The sequence below is a fragment of the Nannospalax galili genome, unplaced genomic scaffold (genome assembly GCF_000622305.1).
Source record: "Nannospalax galili isolate Female #2095 unplaced genomic scaffold, S.galili_v1.0 scaffold805, whole genome shotgun sequence".
NCBI classification, from domain to species: Eukaryota; Metazoa; Chordata; class Mammalia; order Rodentia; family Spalacidae; genus Nannospalax; species Nannospalax galili.
In genome coordinates this window covers 1,095,696-1,111,710 of record NW_008353486.1, presented here as the reverse complement: position 1 = coordinate 1,111,710, position 16,015 = coordinate 1,095,696, and the positions used below count along the sequence as shown (strand labels likewise).

At 38.5% G+C, this 16,015-nt stretch overlaps 1 protein-coding gene and 1 pseudogene across 2 annotated transcripts in view; both read left to right on the top strand.

Moving 5' to 3' along the window:
- Vps54 (VPS54 subunit of GARP complex) overlaps positions 1 to 16,015 on the top strand; it is a 90,157-nt gene continuing 74,142 nt past the window's right edge. Inside the window, exons 1-3 of one of the 2 annotated variants that reach the window (XM_008850631.2) lie at positions 1 to 180; positions 11,345 to 11,500; positions 12,917 to 13,158. In XM_008850631.2, coding sequence (XP_008848853.1) covers positions 11,365 to 11,500; positions 12,917 to 13,158 — 378 coding nt within the window. In that variant the 5' untranslated portion in view covers positions 1 to 180; positions 11,345 to 11,364. The remainder of the gene's footprint in view (positions 181 to 11,344; positions 11,501 to 12,916; positions 13,159 to 16,015) is intronic. The other variant, XM_008850632.2, reaches the window with a different exon arrangement.
- LOC115067277 lies at positions 13,834 to 15,349 on the top strand (annotated as a pseudogene).

Sequence of the window (16,015 nt, the reverse complement as noted above, 5' to 3'; positions counted from 1 at the left end):
GAGGGCGGCCCTGTGCTCGCGGGCCCGCCGGCCAGCCGGCGCGGGGCGGAGGCGGGAAGCAGTGCTCGGGCCCGGCGCTCTGGGCGGCGGCGGCCGCGAAGCAGCAGTGTCGGTGCGACGTGGAGGGATGGAGGCAGCGATGCACTAGGCCTTGTCTGGGGCTGCCGGCCGGGACCGCAGGTACGTACGGGCTCCGCGGCCCCGCACGGCCGGACCCACCCTCGCGGGGACCCGGAGCGGGGAGGACGGGACCCCACCCCCGTCTCTTCTCGCGGCCCGCGGCCGACCGAATTTCCACTTCCTTCTGGACCGGTCCTCCTGGGTCGGACGGGCGGCTGTGCTCCCGGCTCCTGGCCGCCGCTCGCACCGCTCTCGCCCCCTCGCTCCTCTCCCGGCTCCGGATCTAGAACTTGATCACTCCTCACAGATAATGACCCCAAACTTTCCCTCTCTTCTTCCAGCTGGGCCTGAGGCCCCCTTTCATAGCCTCCTGAATTAAGAAAAAACAAAATCCCCCTCTGGAGAATACTGACCCAAAGAATACCTCGGTATTTTGCAGTTTGGCATTGTAGTTAGCAGTAATTCAGTTTTTTTTCCAATTGTGCTTCCCACTGTCTGCATATATACAAAGGCAATCCCTTCCTGCCCTGCTGTCATTGTTTGGGAACTTTTCCTGACCATTGTAATTAGCCACTTGGCCTGTCCATGTGTGGTTCAGGGTGGTATTAGGATTTTGGCCTACCAGAGTTGCAAAATGTTTTTAAAAATTATTTTCTAACCAACTTTAGTTTTTGGTCTTTACAAAGACTTTTACTTTCGAAGAACTTCATTGGAGTGTTTCTGTTTCTAATTGATTCCATTTCTGATTTATCAAATACAGTGTAGTCTTAATAATAAAAGTTCACTGGGCAAGTAATACCATGATACTTTATTTGTGGTATATGGAAAAATATGTAGTAACTTAAGCTTCCGATTTGGATGGACATTGAGCTTTATTAATGGGGAGTTCTAATTGGAAAAGTATCTTGATAGCCTAAATGATTTCCTAGCACAGAACAGATGGAACCATGGGGTTTGTTTGTATTACAGTGAGTTTGATTCCCTAGAAATCATTATTGCTCATGATAGATTTGGATAAAATTGATCAACAGTGTAAATTGATAGTTGCGGTTTATGGGATTAGATGCTTGCAATTTTATTGTGATTTGGCTATTTTAAAACTGTGTTCTGGCAACTTTAGAATTGTTTACAGTACCAGTCTGCTCACCACAAAACTGTAAACACTGGCCATGTTTTGTTGTTGATATTCATGCATTTTGTTGTTGCTGTAGTATTGTTACTGCAGCGTTTGGCTTTCTAAAATGTTTTTCATTATTTTCAAAATTATGACTGGCAAAGTTATCCAAAGTTTACTAGGAAAGGATGATTAAATTTGCATGTGTTTATGTTTTTGGAAAAGTTAAATTTTATTTCTGGATAAGATAATTTTTATTCAAATCAAACCTTATGTAACTCATGAAAGGACAGTTTACATTTTTTTTTTTTTTTGTCTTTTTGAGACAGGGTCTCCTTGTAGCCCCAGCTGTCCTGGAACTCACCATGTAGACCAGGCTGGCCTTGAACTCACGGAGATCCACCTGCCTCTGCCTGGGAGAGCTGGGACTAAAGCCATGCGCCACCACACGTGGCTGCAAAACTTGTTCTTAATCACACTTCATTTCCAGTCAATAAAGTTCATAATAATTTCTTTTTTCTGTTCTTTTAAAAAGCAGCTTTATGGAGTTATTAGCATACATAAGCTCAATTTAATTGTGGTCTTTTAGTTTTATTTTTTTAACTATCGGGGATAGAACCAAGGGCCTCTTGCAGGACAGGCAACAAGCTCCACATCCCACACAAGTTATATGAAAGACCCACATTAAGCAAATGTTGAAGTAGAAAGTAGACTAGTAGTTGCCTGGAGATGGGTGGGTGATCTGGGGAGAGTGGGGAGTAACTGCTAATGGATACAAAAGGGTTAGGGAGAGGGTGTTCAAAAACTAGGTGATGGTGATGGTCACTCTTCTCAATAAATATACTGAGCACCCCCTGCGGGTCTTTCATATAAACTGTGTGGACTCATAGCTTTTTGAAAACTTACTCTTTTTAAAAATATTTTATTAGTTTTATGTGTGTGACTGTGTTACCTGCATGTATGTAAGTGTACCCATGTTGTGCAATGCTTGCGGAGGTCAGAAGAGGGGTTTGGATCCCCTGGAACTGGAGTTATGGACAATTATTAGCCTTCATGTGAGTGCTGGGAATCAAACCTGGGTCCTCTGCAAGAGCAGTCAGTGCTCTTAACCACTGAGCCACCTCTCCAGCCCCTGAAAAGTTATTCTTTTAAAATCAATTTACATTAAATATTTGTATTTGTATTATCAAATAAGCGACTGATCCCAGAATTAAAAGGGGCATTGTAAGCAACTGATGGTTGTGCCAATATAAAGTTTGCAGAAAGAAGAACAAATGAATGGCCTTAGTGGCCTTGGAGTTAATTTGATGAGCTGAGGGTCAGTGGAGTATTTTTGTTACTGGATACTGGAATATGAAGTGGGAAAGACCTTAAGGGTCATCATTGGCTTATTTCTTGCTTCCCTTACAAATAGCAGAAACCAAAGGAGGAACTCTAAAGGGCAGAAACTTGAATTTCCAGAATACTTGGCCCAAGAACCACCAAGTACTTGGCCATGCAAAGTGATAAGTGGGGCGTGGGGGGTGTAGTGATGAGCTGGATGCTAGATATTTAGATTGTATGTATTTGATGTTATGCTAGCATAACTAGGGAAGAACTGATTCCAACTTTAGGGAAAAGTGCTACACGGTTGTCTATGGAGATGAAATCCATGTTGTAAAATCTTCTAAAAATGTTTGAACTTTAAAGCATGACAAATATATTTAGATTTTAATTATAGTGTTAACATATTTTTAAAGCTAAAAAATTATAATTAACAGGCTTGTTTGGAGGTTTCCTATTTAGGTCCAGAGTCCTAAGTCTAAAACAATGGCTCTCCAGGTGTGATTTTGCTCTCCATAGAACTTTGAGAGTGGCTGGAGGTGGTTTTGTTCTTCACAATAGAAGGGGAAGGTTGTTTCTAAGTGTTGTATAATGCACAGGACATACCACATCCTTCCCCCCTCCCCTAAACAAAGAATAATCTGACTCAAAATATCAGGAGCACTGATTCTGGTAAGGCTAGTGTTATGGACTCTCAAGGTGTTGTTTGGTGGATTAGAGTAATACATTAAATTACCCAGCAACTCTCTTTTTAAAAATATATTTTGGGTTTTATTTATTTTTATTTTATGTGTATGAGTGTTTTGCCTCTGTGTATGTAAGTGCACTGTATCATGCAGTGCCCACAGAGGCCAGAAGAGGGCGTCAAATCCTCTGGAACTGGAGTTGTGGAGTTAGCGTCATGTGGGTACTGGGAACCAAACTCAGGTCCTCTGCAAGAGCAGCCAGTGCTCTTAATCTCTGAGCCATCTCTCTAACCCTAAAAACCCTCTCTTTACAGGGGCTGCAGCTAAGGGACAAGCAAAAGGAAATGATTTCATGTAATGTAGATATAATTAGTCTGTTTAGTTGTTTTCAAGTCGGAAGAAAAGTATCCTTTTCCCCTCAAAATGACAGCCTTATATTACTGCAAATTTGAATTATCATTATGTTTTGAGTTGTTGGTCATTACTACACAAGTTTTTGAAATTAGAAATAAACATACAGTAGTATCATCTTCTGTAGCAAGAGTGATCCTCCATACACCATTGCCCCATGGAAAACTTTAAAGAGGATATTGCCATTAACTAAGCTTAGAGAAATTTTGACAGGTGTAAGGGCGTGGGTAAAATTGGCAAACAAACTAAAAACAAAAGAAAAAAAAGGAAGGCATAAGTAATAGTTGTAAGAATAAATATTGTCTATCAGTACTTGGTAAGAGGAAGAAAAGGAAGAAAGGACTGGGTAATGAATGAAAGGTAACAGTGAGATAATTTGTTTCTTTTTACATCGAAGAGGCTCTGTAGTACAAGAGCAGAAGCATGGAATTTAGCATCACACAGTTACCTAAGTATTTTGAAGTTGTGAAGTTTGTTCTTGAACCTATTTCTTATATAATGGGCATCATTGATTCATTCACTAGATTTGCATTTATCTAAATGGAGGCAAGCATTCATGAACTGCGCAGTGTTTAGTCAAATGTTAGTGATGTACTTTTTCTACTGTTTTTGTTTTGTTTCCTGACATCCTTTTTTTGTTCGTTAATAATATATTTTCACTTCCTTCTTGATCTAGGACTTCAGAGAATCATTATAACTAGATATAGGAGTGAAGCAATCTAGTTTTTGCCCATGTCTCAGCTGATCTCTTTCCTAAGTTTCTCCAAGATAAGGACATTTGACACAGGGTGTGCAGCAACTAATTCTTCTAGGTCAGCTTGCTCAAGACTTGCCCAAGTCCTGTCTTGATGTTAAGTTGCCCTAGAATGCCTCATAATCCCTGAGTTTCTTGATTCGTTTATTCTCTTTTCTCTCTGTTCTCTGAGTTCATCATTTTCCAATAGTCTCCCTTTTACAGGCATGCAAGGAAAACCACTTCTATGATCTATTTTTCTTCTTTTACTCAGTTGCTGCTTCCTGTCTCCATGAACTCTCTTTCTGTTTCTCTCTCTCTCTCTCCCCCCCCTCTCTCTCACACACACACACATATACACACACACACTCTGCGCTGCCCCCTTCTCAGGACCAAGACTAAATAACGGAAACCCAGGATGTTAGGGTTTAACTTGTGTAAAGGTTTGTATGGGGCAGTGTTAATGTTAATGCTTTCTTGTTATTTTAAAACTGAGATGCTTATAGTACTAATGGTAGTAGGTGCAATCATTTTTTGTCTACCATGTGCCAGTTATTGTGCCATGAGCTTACAAAAGACATTGCAATCTTACAACATTCTTGAGCATTATTTCTTTTTCAAAATGAGGACACCTAAGATGTATGAAGGTAAGAAAGCTGTCAAATGTCAGCCAACCAGCAAGTGATAGAGGTCTAAGACTGTGTTTGACCAGCTTTCTTAAACAATATATTTCAGGAAAAATAGAGATCTAGAATCAGATTTTAGAAAGTCAGGTATTGTTATACAAAGTATATTATGGACTTAGGTTTTTATATGATTTTGAATGTATATAAACCTATGTGAGACATTAATGGCTTGTGTGGCCTTAATTTTCCAAAGTATTCATTTAGTTCTTCATTTAGTGAACATTCATGCAGTTTATTGAATACTTAGACTTTGTGCTGGGTGTAAGTTCTTTTTTAAAAAATATTTTTATGCCGGGTGTGGTGGTGCACACCTTTAATCCCAGCACTTGGGAGGCAGAGGCAGGCGGAACTCTGAGTTCAAGGCCAGCCTGGTCTGTATAGTGAGTTCCAGGACAGCTGGGGCTACAGGGAGACCCTGTCTCAAAAAGACCAAAAAAAAAAAAAAGTTTATTTTTATTTTATGTATATGAGTGTATTGTCTGCATGTGTGTAAATGCCCATTTTGTGCAGTACCCATGGAAGTCAGACGGTGTTGGATCACCTGGAACTGGAGTTATGGATGGTTGTTAGCCACCAGGTCCTCTGTAAGAGCAGTCAGTGCTCTTAACTTCTGAGCCTTCTCTCTAGCCCGAGGTGTAAATTTTATAGTGCACTGGGGAAGGCAGGAAACAGATAAAGTCACTTACATCTCGAGTTACTTACAACATCTCGAGTTACTTACAACTCTCGGCTGAGCCTTCTCTCCAGCCCCAGGTGTAAGTTTTTATAGTGCACTGGGGAAGGCAGGAAACAAACAGATAAAGTCACTTATAACTCAGGAAAGTACTATAAAGATCACAAACTACTAGCTTGGATTAGGGAAATAGGAGGATCTGTTTAGAAACAGGGCCAGTGGTCAAGAAAGAGGTTATTCCACTAGGTAGAGATAAACCATTGTTAACATTTTATTGTGTAGTTTCCTATGTATTGTATATTGTTGTAACAGGTTTTTATATAAGAAACAGATTGTACTATGTGTGCTCTTCTATACTACATTTGAGCCTTTTGAAACAATACCTGAACTTCTTTTGAGACAAGGACTTGCAGTGTAGCCCAGACCGGCCTCAGACTTGCAGCTCTTCTGCCTTGGCCTCTAAAATGCTGTAGCTTACCTATCTTTGAACACTGCTTTTTCCTTTTCTCACCTGCTATACCAGCTCAGCCTCGGCAGTCTGCCTTCCAGCCCCACTCTAGGAGGGTTTTTTTTTGTTATTGTTTAGTTTTTCATTGTTGCTTTATTATTACAGTTTGGGCTGATAGTTCTCTTCTGCTTTTTCCTTCAACCTTACTGTTTTTAACACAAATTTTCTTTTCTGGTGCACGGGATTGAACCCAGGGCTTCGCAGTACGTGCTCTATCACCGAGGTCCATCCACTATCCCTCACTTTTCTTTATATCATCCTTCAGAATGTTGACATCTTCTTAATTCTGTGCTTCGTTGCCTTCTCTCATAAAATCTCTCCCACAGTGATGTGTTCAACACTAGTGTTTTAAACTTTATAATGATTTACACCTGCCTTGTGGCTAAGCCCAAAATTCTTTATAAAGTATTAAGCCTAAGTAATAGTCCTTATTTAAAGAAAAAAAGGAAATGAACCTTCATTAACGTGTATGAGAATTGACACCAGCAGTTTATATGCCCATGTCAGATGGTCATGTTTCATTTAAGTGAAAAAAGTAGAACGTTTACATGAATGAGTGGTCACACTGTCTAGTCTTAACTAAAGGAACTCATAAAATATCCAACTAACCTAAAATAATGCCTGCAGGGAAATCTCAGGTGAAAGACAATTCTAATTTCATTAACGTGTATGAGAATTGACACCAGCAGTTTATATGCCCATGTCAGATGGTCATGTTTCATTTAAGTGAAAAAAGTAGAACGTTTACATGAATGAGTGGTCACACTGTCTAGTCTTAACTAAAGGAACTCATAAAATATCCAACTAACCTAAAATAATGCCTGCAGGGAAATCTCAGGTGAAAGACAATTTTAATAAATGAAAGCACACACACACACACACACACACACACACAGAAATACAGAACTGGGTCCTCCTACTCCTAGTTTAAGTACTTCAGTAACCATCTGTAGAAGTTCTTTAAGGAGTTGTCAAGGGGCTGGCTGGAGAGATGGCTCAGTGGTTAAGAACACTGACTGCTCTTGCAGAGTACCTGGGTTTGATTCTCAGTACCTACATGGCAGCTAACAGCTATCTGTGTGACCTCTGTGGGCATAGCATGACACGGATGCACCTACCTACATGCAAATGATACACATACACATAAAAAGAAGAGTTTCAAGCTTAAATTTACTGTTTTTTTAAGACAGGGTGTCTCTGTAGCCCCAGCAGGCCTGGAACTCACCATGTAGACTAGGCTGGCCTTGATCTTGCCTGTCTCTACCTCTTGAGTGCTGGGATTAAAGGCATGTACCACCACTCCAGACTATTTTTTTTTTTTTTTTTTTTTTTTTTTTAGTGAGGAGGGAAAAATGTTCCAAATTTGCTGATGGCAATAATATTTAGCCAAACAGACAGTTGAACAATGTACTTTGTTCCTTCCAGGAATTTGTGTGTGTGTGTTTGTGTATGTGTGTGTGTGTATGCACATGCCCGTGCAAGCCAGAGGACAGCCTCGTTGTTCCTCAGGTGCCATCCACCTTTTAATATTTGAGACAGATTCTCCCACTAGAACTCACTAAGGAGGCTAGGCTGACTGGCCAAGGAGCCTCAGGGATCTGCTTGTCTTTATCTCCTTGCACTGGGATTACAAGTACATGCCCACATGCCATCATTCCCAATTTTTAAAAATGTGGATCTTGAGGATTGCACTCGGGTCCTTGTGTTTGCAAGACTAGTACTTCACTGACTGAACTATATCCCTAGCCCTGCAGTCTTATTATTAATTGTTTGGTTGTACTATAGCTAATAAACAATTTTTTTCTTATTTAAGAATTTGATTGTTTGAACTTTTTTACTCTTAAAAATACTAAGATTATTTTTATATTTATAGTATGAGAGTTTGAACCAAGACCTCTGCACATGCTAGACAATTAGTTAGCTATGTCCCTAGCCACCTTTTTATTTTTTGTTTTTGGACAGGGTCTCACTAAGTTCCCTGGGCTGGCCTTGAACTCACTGTGAAGTCTAGTCTTGAAATTGTAATCCTCTTGTCTGAGTTTCCCTAGTAGCTAGAATTACAGGCTAATGCTGGGCTTATTTTTGCTCTTTTTTTAAATTTTTTTAAATTTTAATTTTATGTGTATGAGTGTATTGCCTGCATGTATGTGAGTGCACCTGTGTTGTGCATTGCCGTGGAGGTCAGAAGAGGGCTTCAGATTCCCCTGGAACTGGAGTTAAGGCGGTTCATAGCTGCCATGTGGGTGCTGGGAATCGAACCCAGGTCCTCTGCAAGAGCAGTCAGTACTGTTAACCACTGAGCCAACTCTCCAGCCCCTACAGTGATTTTTTTTTCAGAAGAGGGCATTGGACCTCCTGAAACTGGAGTCTCAGACAGTTGTTAACTGCCATATGGGTGCTGGGAATTGATCCCTGGTCCTCTGTAAGAGCAGTCAGTGCTCTAACCGTTGAGGCATCTCTCCAACCCCTTTGCTCATATTTTTAAATATATATATATATATTTGTTTTCTTTGGGTATATAATCTAGAAATGATACTCAAAGTAACCTTTTAAGGGAGAAAGGGAAAATGGTGTGAATATTCTAGGAAGGGTTACAGCCTTCCAAAGACAAAGTGGTATTGATAGCATGTTAAATTAAAGGGATAACTAGGCCACCTTGTCTGGAATACAGTTTATTCATAGGAAATAAGAAATAATAAAGGAAGAGCAGTATTAGATTGTAAAAGTCTTGAGTATCATTTATGAAGTTTGGGATTTGTTTGGAAAATAATAAATGATCATTATAAGTTTTTGAGCTGAAGTATGACAGGATGAAAACTTCTAGGAGAGGAATCCTAACGCTCTATGCATACTAGTTTAGATGGAAGCAGAGAGACCAGTTAGAAAACCAGAGAATGACAGAGGATAGGCAAATTTAGATTTTACAGTAGGGTATCACTTGTGATAAATAGATGGGAAATTAAGCTATTATATCTTCCCACAGGGATGGAGAACAAGTTAGAACAAAGTATAATGTACTTTTATGCATGTGTATGAAAATGCCATAAAGAAGCACATTATTTTGTGTGCTAACCTAAAAAATTAGTAATATGGCTATATTTTAGCTACTCCAGCAAGATGTTTTGTATAGCTTTAAAGTAGCAGGTAAGAAAAATAAAAAGACTTGACATTAGCTTTTATATGTATTATGAATAATTTAGTTCATTGTAAATAGTTTTGTAATAGCTCTGTGTTCTGTAATATCTATTCCAGTGTGGAAGTAAGGACAGAGTTTCTTATATACTCCTCACTCATGCTTTAAGGAATTCCAGTTTCTACATAAGGTATTATTTTTCTGCAACAAAAACTTTGGTAGAAATCTGTTGATAGGTTTTTCCATATTTGAAGTTACACAATAATGCCTTTTGAGATAGATTAAATATCAGTTACAAATTGAATAGTTTTCCTTCTCTTGGATACTTAACATTTTGTATTACTTATATTGGACAAATATGTAGTTTTCCCCCTAAACTTTTACTTTGAAAATTTTAAATCATATAGAAAAACAGAAGAATATGTAACACTGTTTTTAATATATTCCTGTGTTTTATATGAATCTTCTGCTGAATCAGTTAAAAGTAAATTGCAGGTAATGACATACATCACTTCTAGACGCTTCTTTATTCTAATGCTAAGCATAAAGACATTAATGAGTCTCTCAGTGCTATTAATGTAACTAAAAAAATTGATGATTTCAAAATACCATCTAATATCCAATCCATATTAAAATTTCTCAGTTGTTCCAAGATGTCTTAAAGCCATTTTTTTTCCATTTTAAAGCAGGATTTAGTCAAGGCTAAAGAATTGCTTTTAGTTGTTGCCTCTTTATTTAGTCTAGAATAATTCCCTATCTTTTTAAAATGAGTAAGTGACCAGACCAGTTTTTTTTACACGTCTTATGTTTTACATTTGTTTCCCCATATGGTGGTTTAACCTTTGTTTTCCTATTCTTCTGTTTTCCCAGTAAATTGGAAGGTAAGTCCACAGCAGGTCGGCTTGTCCTCATTCTCTTTTAGTTGCCAGCCAGTGTCTGTCGTGTGTTTCTTAGAGCCCAGGTGGATGGTATGCCTGGCTGATTGTATTTCCTGCATTGAATAAGCTGAGGCAGATGCTCTAGTAACTCTGAGAGTATAGTTTTTTAGCATTTTAGCAAACAGAAGGTCATTTGGGTAGATGAACAGTTTGCTGTGGTCTTCACCCTGTATCTCTGTTTCAGCTCTTATTTTTCCATTTGCCAGATTTTCAAGTTGGTTTTTCTTTTTAAATTAGTTATAGCACCTAATTTTGGGGGGCCTTGCTAAACTTATCTTTAGTATAGGACAACTTAAATTAGGTGATCTCTAAACATTTCATAATAAAGTAACAAAATAATAACATGTTCTTTTTACTCTAGTTTCTTATAAAGTTTTTACTAATGGTTTTATGATAATTTATTGTCTGGCAGTCACACAGTAATAATAGCTATGCAATGACAATAGCTAATCTGTGTACACTAACATTGAGATGGCATTATTTTAAACATGTTGCATGTATATGGTCCCATAATTCTTAAGATGTTTATGAGATATGGTCTTTTCTTTTTTTCTTATCTCCATTGTACACAAAGGCTAAGGAAATTTTCTATGGTTATATTGCTGGTGGGTGAAGATGAGATCTGAACCCAGCCAAGAGGGCTTAAGAACTTATGCATTCTACTCATTTTGGTAGTGCATCATTACTGTAGACTTGTTGAATGAATGGCATGCTTTCATCATTAATATTTTGGGTACAGTATTAGTATCTCTTTATGCTTTGAGTAACTGATTAAGTAAAAATGTTCACCTGGGAGATTTTTTTTTTTCCCCAAACAACAATGAATAACTTTCTTAGTAAACTTAAATGTTCTGAATAACTTTCACAATTAACCAAAAATAATTCAAATTGTGTACTTACACTTTAAAGTACTTTAAAAATACTTCTGGCTTTGAAAGAAAATTTGTGACATTTGTAGTACCTATAGATAGATTTTGATTTGTATCATATCTTAATTATTCATTTCTACTCATTTTTAGCTGAGTGGTGATTTTATGCAATGGCTTCAAGCCACAGTTCTTCTCCAGTGCCTCAAGGAAGCAGCAGTGATGTTTTCTTTAAAAAAGAGGGAGAGCCAGCAAAACACCTGCGATCTGTGCAGTCACTGCCAGACGTGTGTCCCAAGGAACCCACAGGTAATATTTTAAAAGGAATTTTTGATGATTTATATTACTAAACGAATAGTCAGATTTCATAAACTTACCACAAAATACCACAAATAGTATAATGGTAAAGAACCTGAAATCTAAAGCTGATTGGAAAATTAGAATGTAGTTTTTTTTCATACATTTCCATAAAAGGGTATAACTGGCAAAGTGCTGAAAATGAAGGTGCAGACTGAAAGCTATTGAGTTACAACATAGTACAGCCATTCCTCATTATTTGCAGATGGTGTATTTACAAATTCTCCTGCTCCTTAAAATGTATTTTAACTCCGTTATCAAATATTTGCTGTACTTCTGTGATCAGTTGCAGGTGTGTGCAGGGTAGTCAAAAATTTAAGTTGCCTAACACACGTTCCCAACTGTGGTTGCACAAACTAGTGCTCTGCTTTCCTTTTTAAGTTCTCTTGTTGTAAACAAGTATTCTTTATGCACCCTATTCAATGCCATGTGTTTTCAAATTTATTTTTTCTTTTCGTTGGACACTGCTATTTAAAATGACTCATAACATGCAGGTAATATACATAAAATAAAAATAATAAAATATTTTAAAATGATACATGGCATAGTGCTGAAATACTCTCTAGTGCAGCTAAACACAGAAATGCTGTGATGTGCCCTATGGAGAAAACATGTGTAGAATGTAGAATAAACTTCATTCAAGCATGGATTATGATGCTGACAGCTATGAATTCTATGTTGTGCACATGGTATGTGCACCGTGTGTGGTGCTTGTGGAGGCCAGAGGAAGGCACTATATCCCTTGGAATTGGAGTTACAGGTGGTTATAAGCCACTGTGAGGGTGTTGGGAATTCAGCCCGTGTCCTCTGCAAGAACAGCAAGTGTGTTCCTAACCACTGAGCCGTCTCTCCAGCCTCGGATAAGTTTTTTAAAACAGAAACATAAGTAAAATGAGCTTATGTACTTATTATTGGGTGAAAATATGACCTGAGGCACAGTAACCCTAGCAGGAGTAATTCAGCATCTGCTAGTTAGGTGTTCCCAGTGACTTTATAGAACAGATCTGCAAATGATGAGAATTACTGTATATTGTTCTTTCATCTATGATCAGTAGCACAGCAATGTTATGTCACCTGATTATAAGCCAAACAAAGGATATTTGAATATCGAGTGCCTCCCATAATATGATAGAAAAGGCCCATCTTTAAAAAAAGTAAAAAAGCAACTTTTTTTTTTAATTTTGGAAAAAATAGAAATTATATATTAAAGAAATGAATTAATGAAAAGATTTTCTTTATATCCATCATACTGTGAAATTATAACTCAAATTTTGCATGTCTTTTATGTTTCTAAGCATTTTAATTATTCTAGGATATACTTGGAAATATAGAACCAACTTTACAGAGTTCTTTTGTTTACTTTTGCAGGTGACTCAAATAGTTTATGTGTTGCCCCATCTCTAGTTACAGATCAACATAGATGGACTGTATATCATTCCAAAGTCAATCTCCCAGCAGCATTAAATGATCCTACATTAGCAAAAAGAGAATCTGACTTCTTCACAAAAACATGGGGATTAGACTTTGTGGATACCGAAGTCACACCTTCATTCTACCTCCCACAAATCAGCAAGGAACATTTTATAACATATCAACAGGAGATCTCTCAGGTAATAACTAATTTTGAAATTAGCTATAGTCAGATCAAAGGTAATAGAAAGATTTTTAGTTTGATTTATTGTAGATTAAAAAATTATTTCTATTTTATGTGTACGAGTGTTTTGCCTGAACGTATATAGTTATACCGTGTGTGTATAATGCCTGTGTAGGTCAAAAGAGGGCACCAGGCCCCCTGGAACTGGAATTTCACATGGTTGTCAGCCACCATGTGGTTGTTGTGAACCGAACCCAGGTCCTCTGCAAGAGCAACAAGTGATCTTAACTGCTGAGCCATCTCTTCAGCCCCAATTTATCGTAGATTTTTGACCAATATCTTTGATAACCCATTTTTAAAAATGTATACAATTTCTACTTTCCTGGTTTATGTTTTTTTTTCCTTAGATATATTTTAATATATTTCTTTGACTTTTTTGTAATGATATTTCAGAGTTTCACATTCCTATTAGTGCTACGATTCAGTAGGAACCCTATCCTACTTGCTAAGGAGAAAATGGTTCTATGAGGCTTATAAAGCCGAGATGATTTGTAAGAGTTAAGAAATTAGCAGATTAGGGTATGTGAGAGAGAAAGCAGTTGCCCAGATGAGGTGTAAGACAGAGCACCTGATGCCTGTCTCTGGAGGAATGGGTGTAAGTCAGTACAGCAGAGTCCACTGAATGGACTTCATGGACAAAGTGTTCACTATTCAGAAAATAGTTCTGGACCTTGAGATTCCAAGTGCAACAGTTACCTATATCTTACACTGCAGGATTGGGAAAGCAGAGAACTGCGGCTGACTTTGTTGGAGAGAACAAGATAGAGATGAGGTTCTCCAGAAGACTCTGAAACTCTTCTTTGTCTGGCCAGGAGCCAGTATAAAACAGCTGTGGAAATAGGTGCTTGGATTCGCGTGGACACAGAGGATGTAGGCGATGAGTGAATGTTGTTTATCAGTGTTATGCTTGTTCAGGTGTGCAAGGCCAAAGTGCCAATCTAGCAGATCCTGACAGAGAAATTGCTACTGTTCAGCAGCTCCGAGTCCCTCAGAGATCTGTGGGCAGGGACCCCTGGAGCCATAATTACCTGTGGCAAAGAATTAGAGGGAATATACTACTATCAAGACTTACATAAATCTCAGAAGCACAGAAGGATGTTGCAAACAAACATTTGATGCTGGAGATTCAGAAGATATAGAACTTTAGAAAAGAATTGTCCGTTCTGTAGAAACCAGAGTGCCATGTAAACTGCCGATCATTATGAGAAGATAGAAAGTGACAGAGCCAGGTTTAGCTGGAGAAAATGTTATAGAAGAATGCCCATATTAAGCATGAGGCTGCGCCTCTGGAGGTTCTTCCCCATGAAGGAAGTGGTGACATGGCTGTTGTAGGAACACCCAACAATGACAACTTTCAGAAGTTGAGCGCAGGCCAGTCCAGGAAGCTTCATGTTTGAAGTCCCCAGTACTGACTTTCAGTTCCATGCTGATGAGTATCTAGCCATCCATGTTTCTCTTCAAATACAGTAACTACTTCTAAATCCACAGGTTCCATAGCCTGTGATTGGATAAGCTGACCAATGAGATGACCTGTAGCTGTGAGACTAGTCTGCCTGAAGACTTGACTGAGCTTGTAGGAGACATTGGTAGACAGTTTGTCTACAAATAATTCTCAGTTTTGGAGCCTGGATCCTTGGCACCTTGGACCTCTACTTTGTTGACTTTGGAGATAATGGAGATTGCCCACTGAAAGCTCTCAGGTCTCTCAGGAGTGACTTTCTAAACTTTCTGTTTCAAGTAATAGAATATAGTCTGGCATCCGTCTCTCCCTCAGGTGAACAATGGAAGAGGAAGCTTTGGATTCTTTTAACAGGCTCACTGCTGATTAGAAGCTCCTGCTGGCCAGGATCTCTAGGTACAACCAGACTGAATCTCAGCTTGGGCAAAGATCTACTTACATGATACCACCAATGGGAAGATACTTGGTAATGAAGTAAAATTAGTTTGTAAAGGATACATAATTGGGCTTCCTAAAGACGTGGAAGGAACAGAATTGTCCTACCGGTGTTGAAGGACATGGCCACAAAACAGATGCCACTCTTGACAGCGTGCTCACTGAGACCAAAAAGAGATTTAAAAAGCTAGATTTAAAAAGCTATCCCATATTCTCTCCTGCCTCTTACATCATAAACTGTCTCCGTGTCTGATAATAATCTTGAAGATGATGACTTCCTCTGACTTCTGGGTTTTAGCTGCTCCATCAGCCATCTGCTTTGCTGTGATTTGGTGCCAGGAGAGAGGAGTCTGTTTAGGAGAAATAGTCTGAATTGCGAATGTCATGTCTATATAAACACATACACCTAAAGAGAGAGGAAAAAAGGAACTTAAATAATTCTGTTCAAGTCAGTTGGGGGATTGTTTGCTGATTAAAATTCTCAGGGAAAAATAATCAGTGGAATAGAATTGGCCATCTCTAATTTACGACAGTAGAATATCCTTCCATGAGCAGATAGCTTAATATATCCAAGCATAGTTCTAACTCATGCTTCTGTTTGTTTGTTTGTTTGTTTATAGATACGGCCTCACTATATAGCCCTGGCTGGCCTGGAACTTACTATGTATACCAGGCTGGCCTCAAATTCACAGAGATCTGTCTACTTGTGCCTCCCAAGTGCTGGAATTAAAATCATGTGCTACCACATCTGGCTCAGCATGCTTTTTAAAACTGGGTCTGAAAACAAGAATAGAGTGCTGAGTTTGAGATGGCTTATTATCACTTTTAGATTAGTGAGTGCTATTATTAATACCATCCCAATTGCCATTTCAAACTTTAGAAAAATCAAAATGCTACAGGGGGAAATAGCTTATCTATT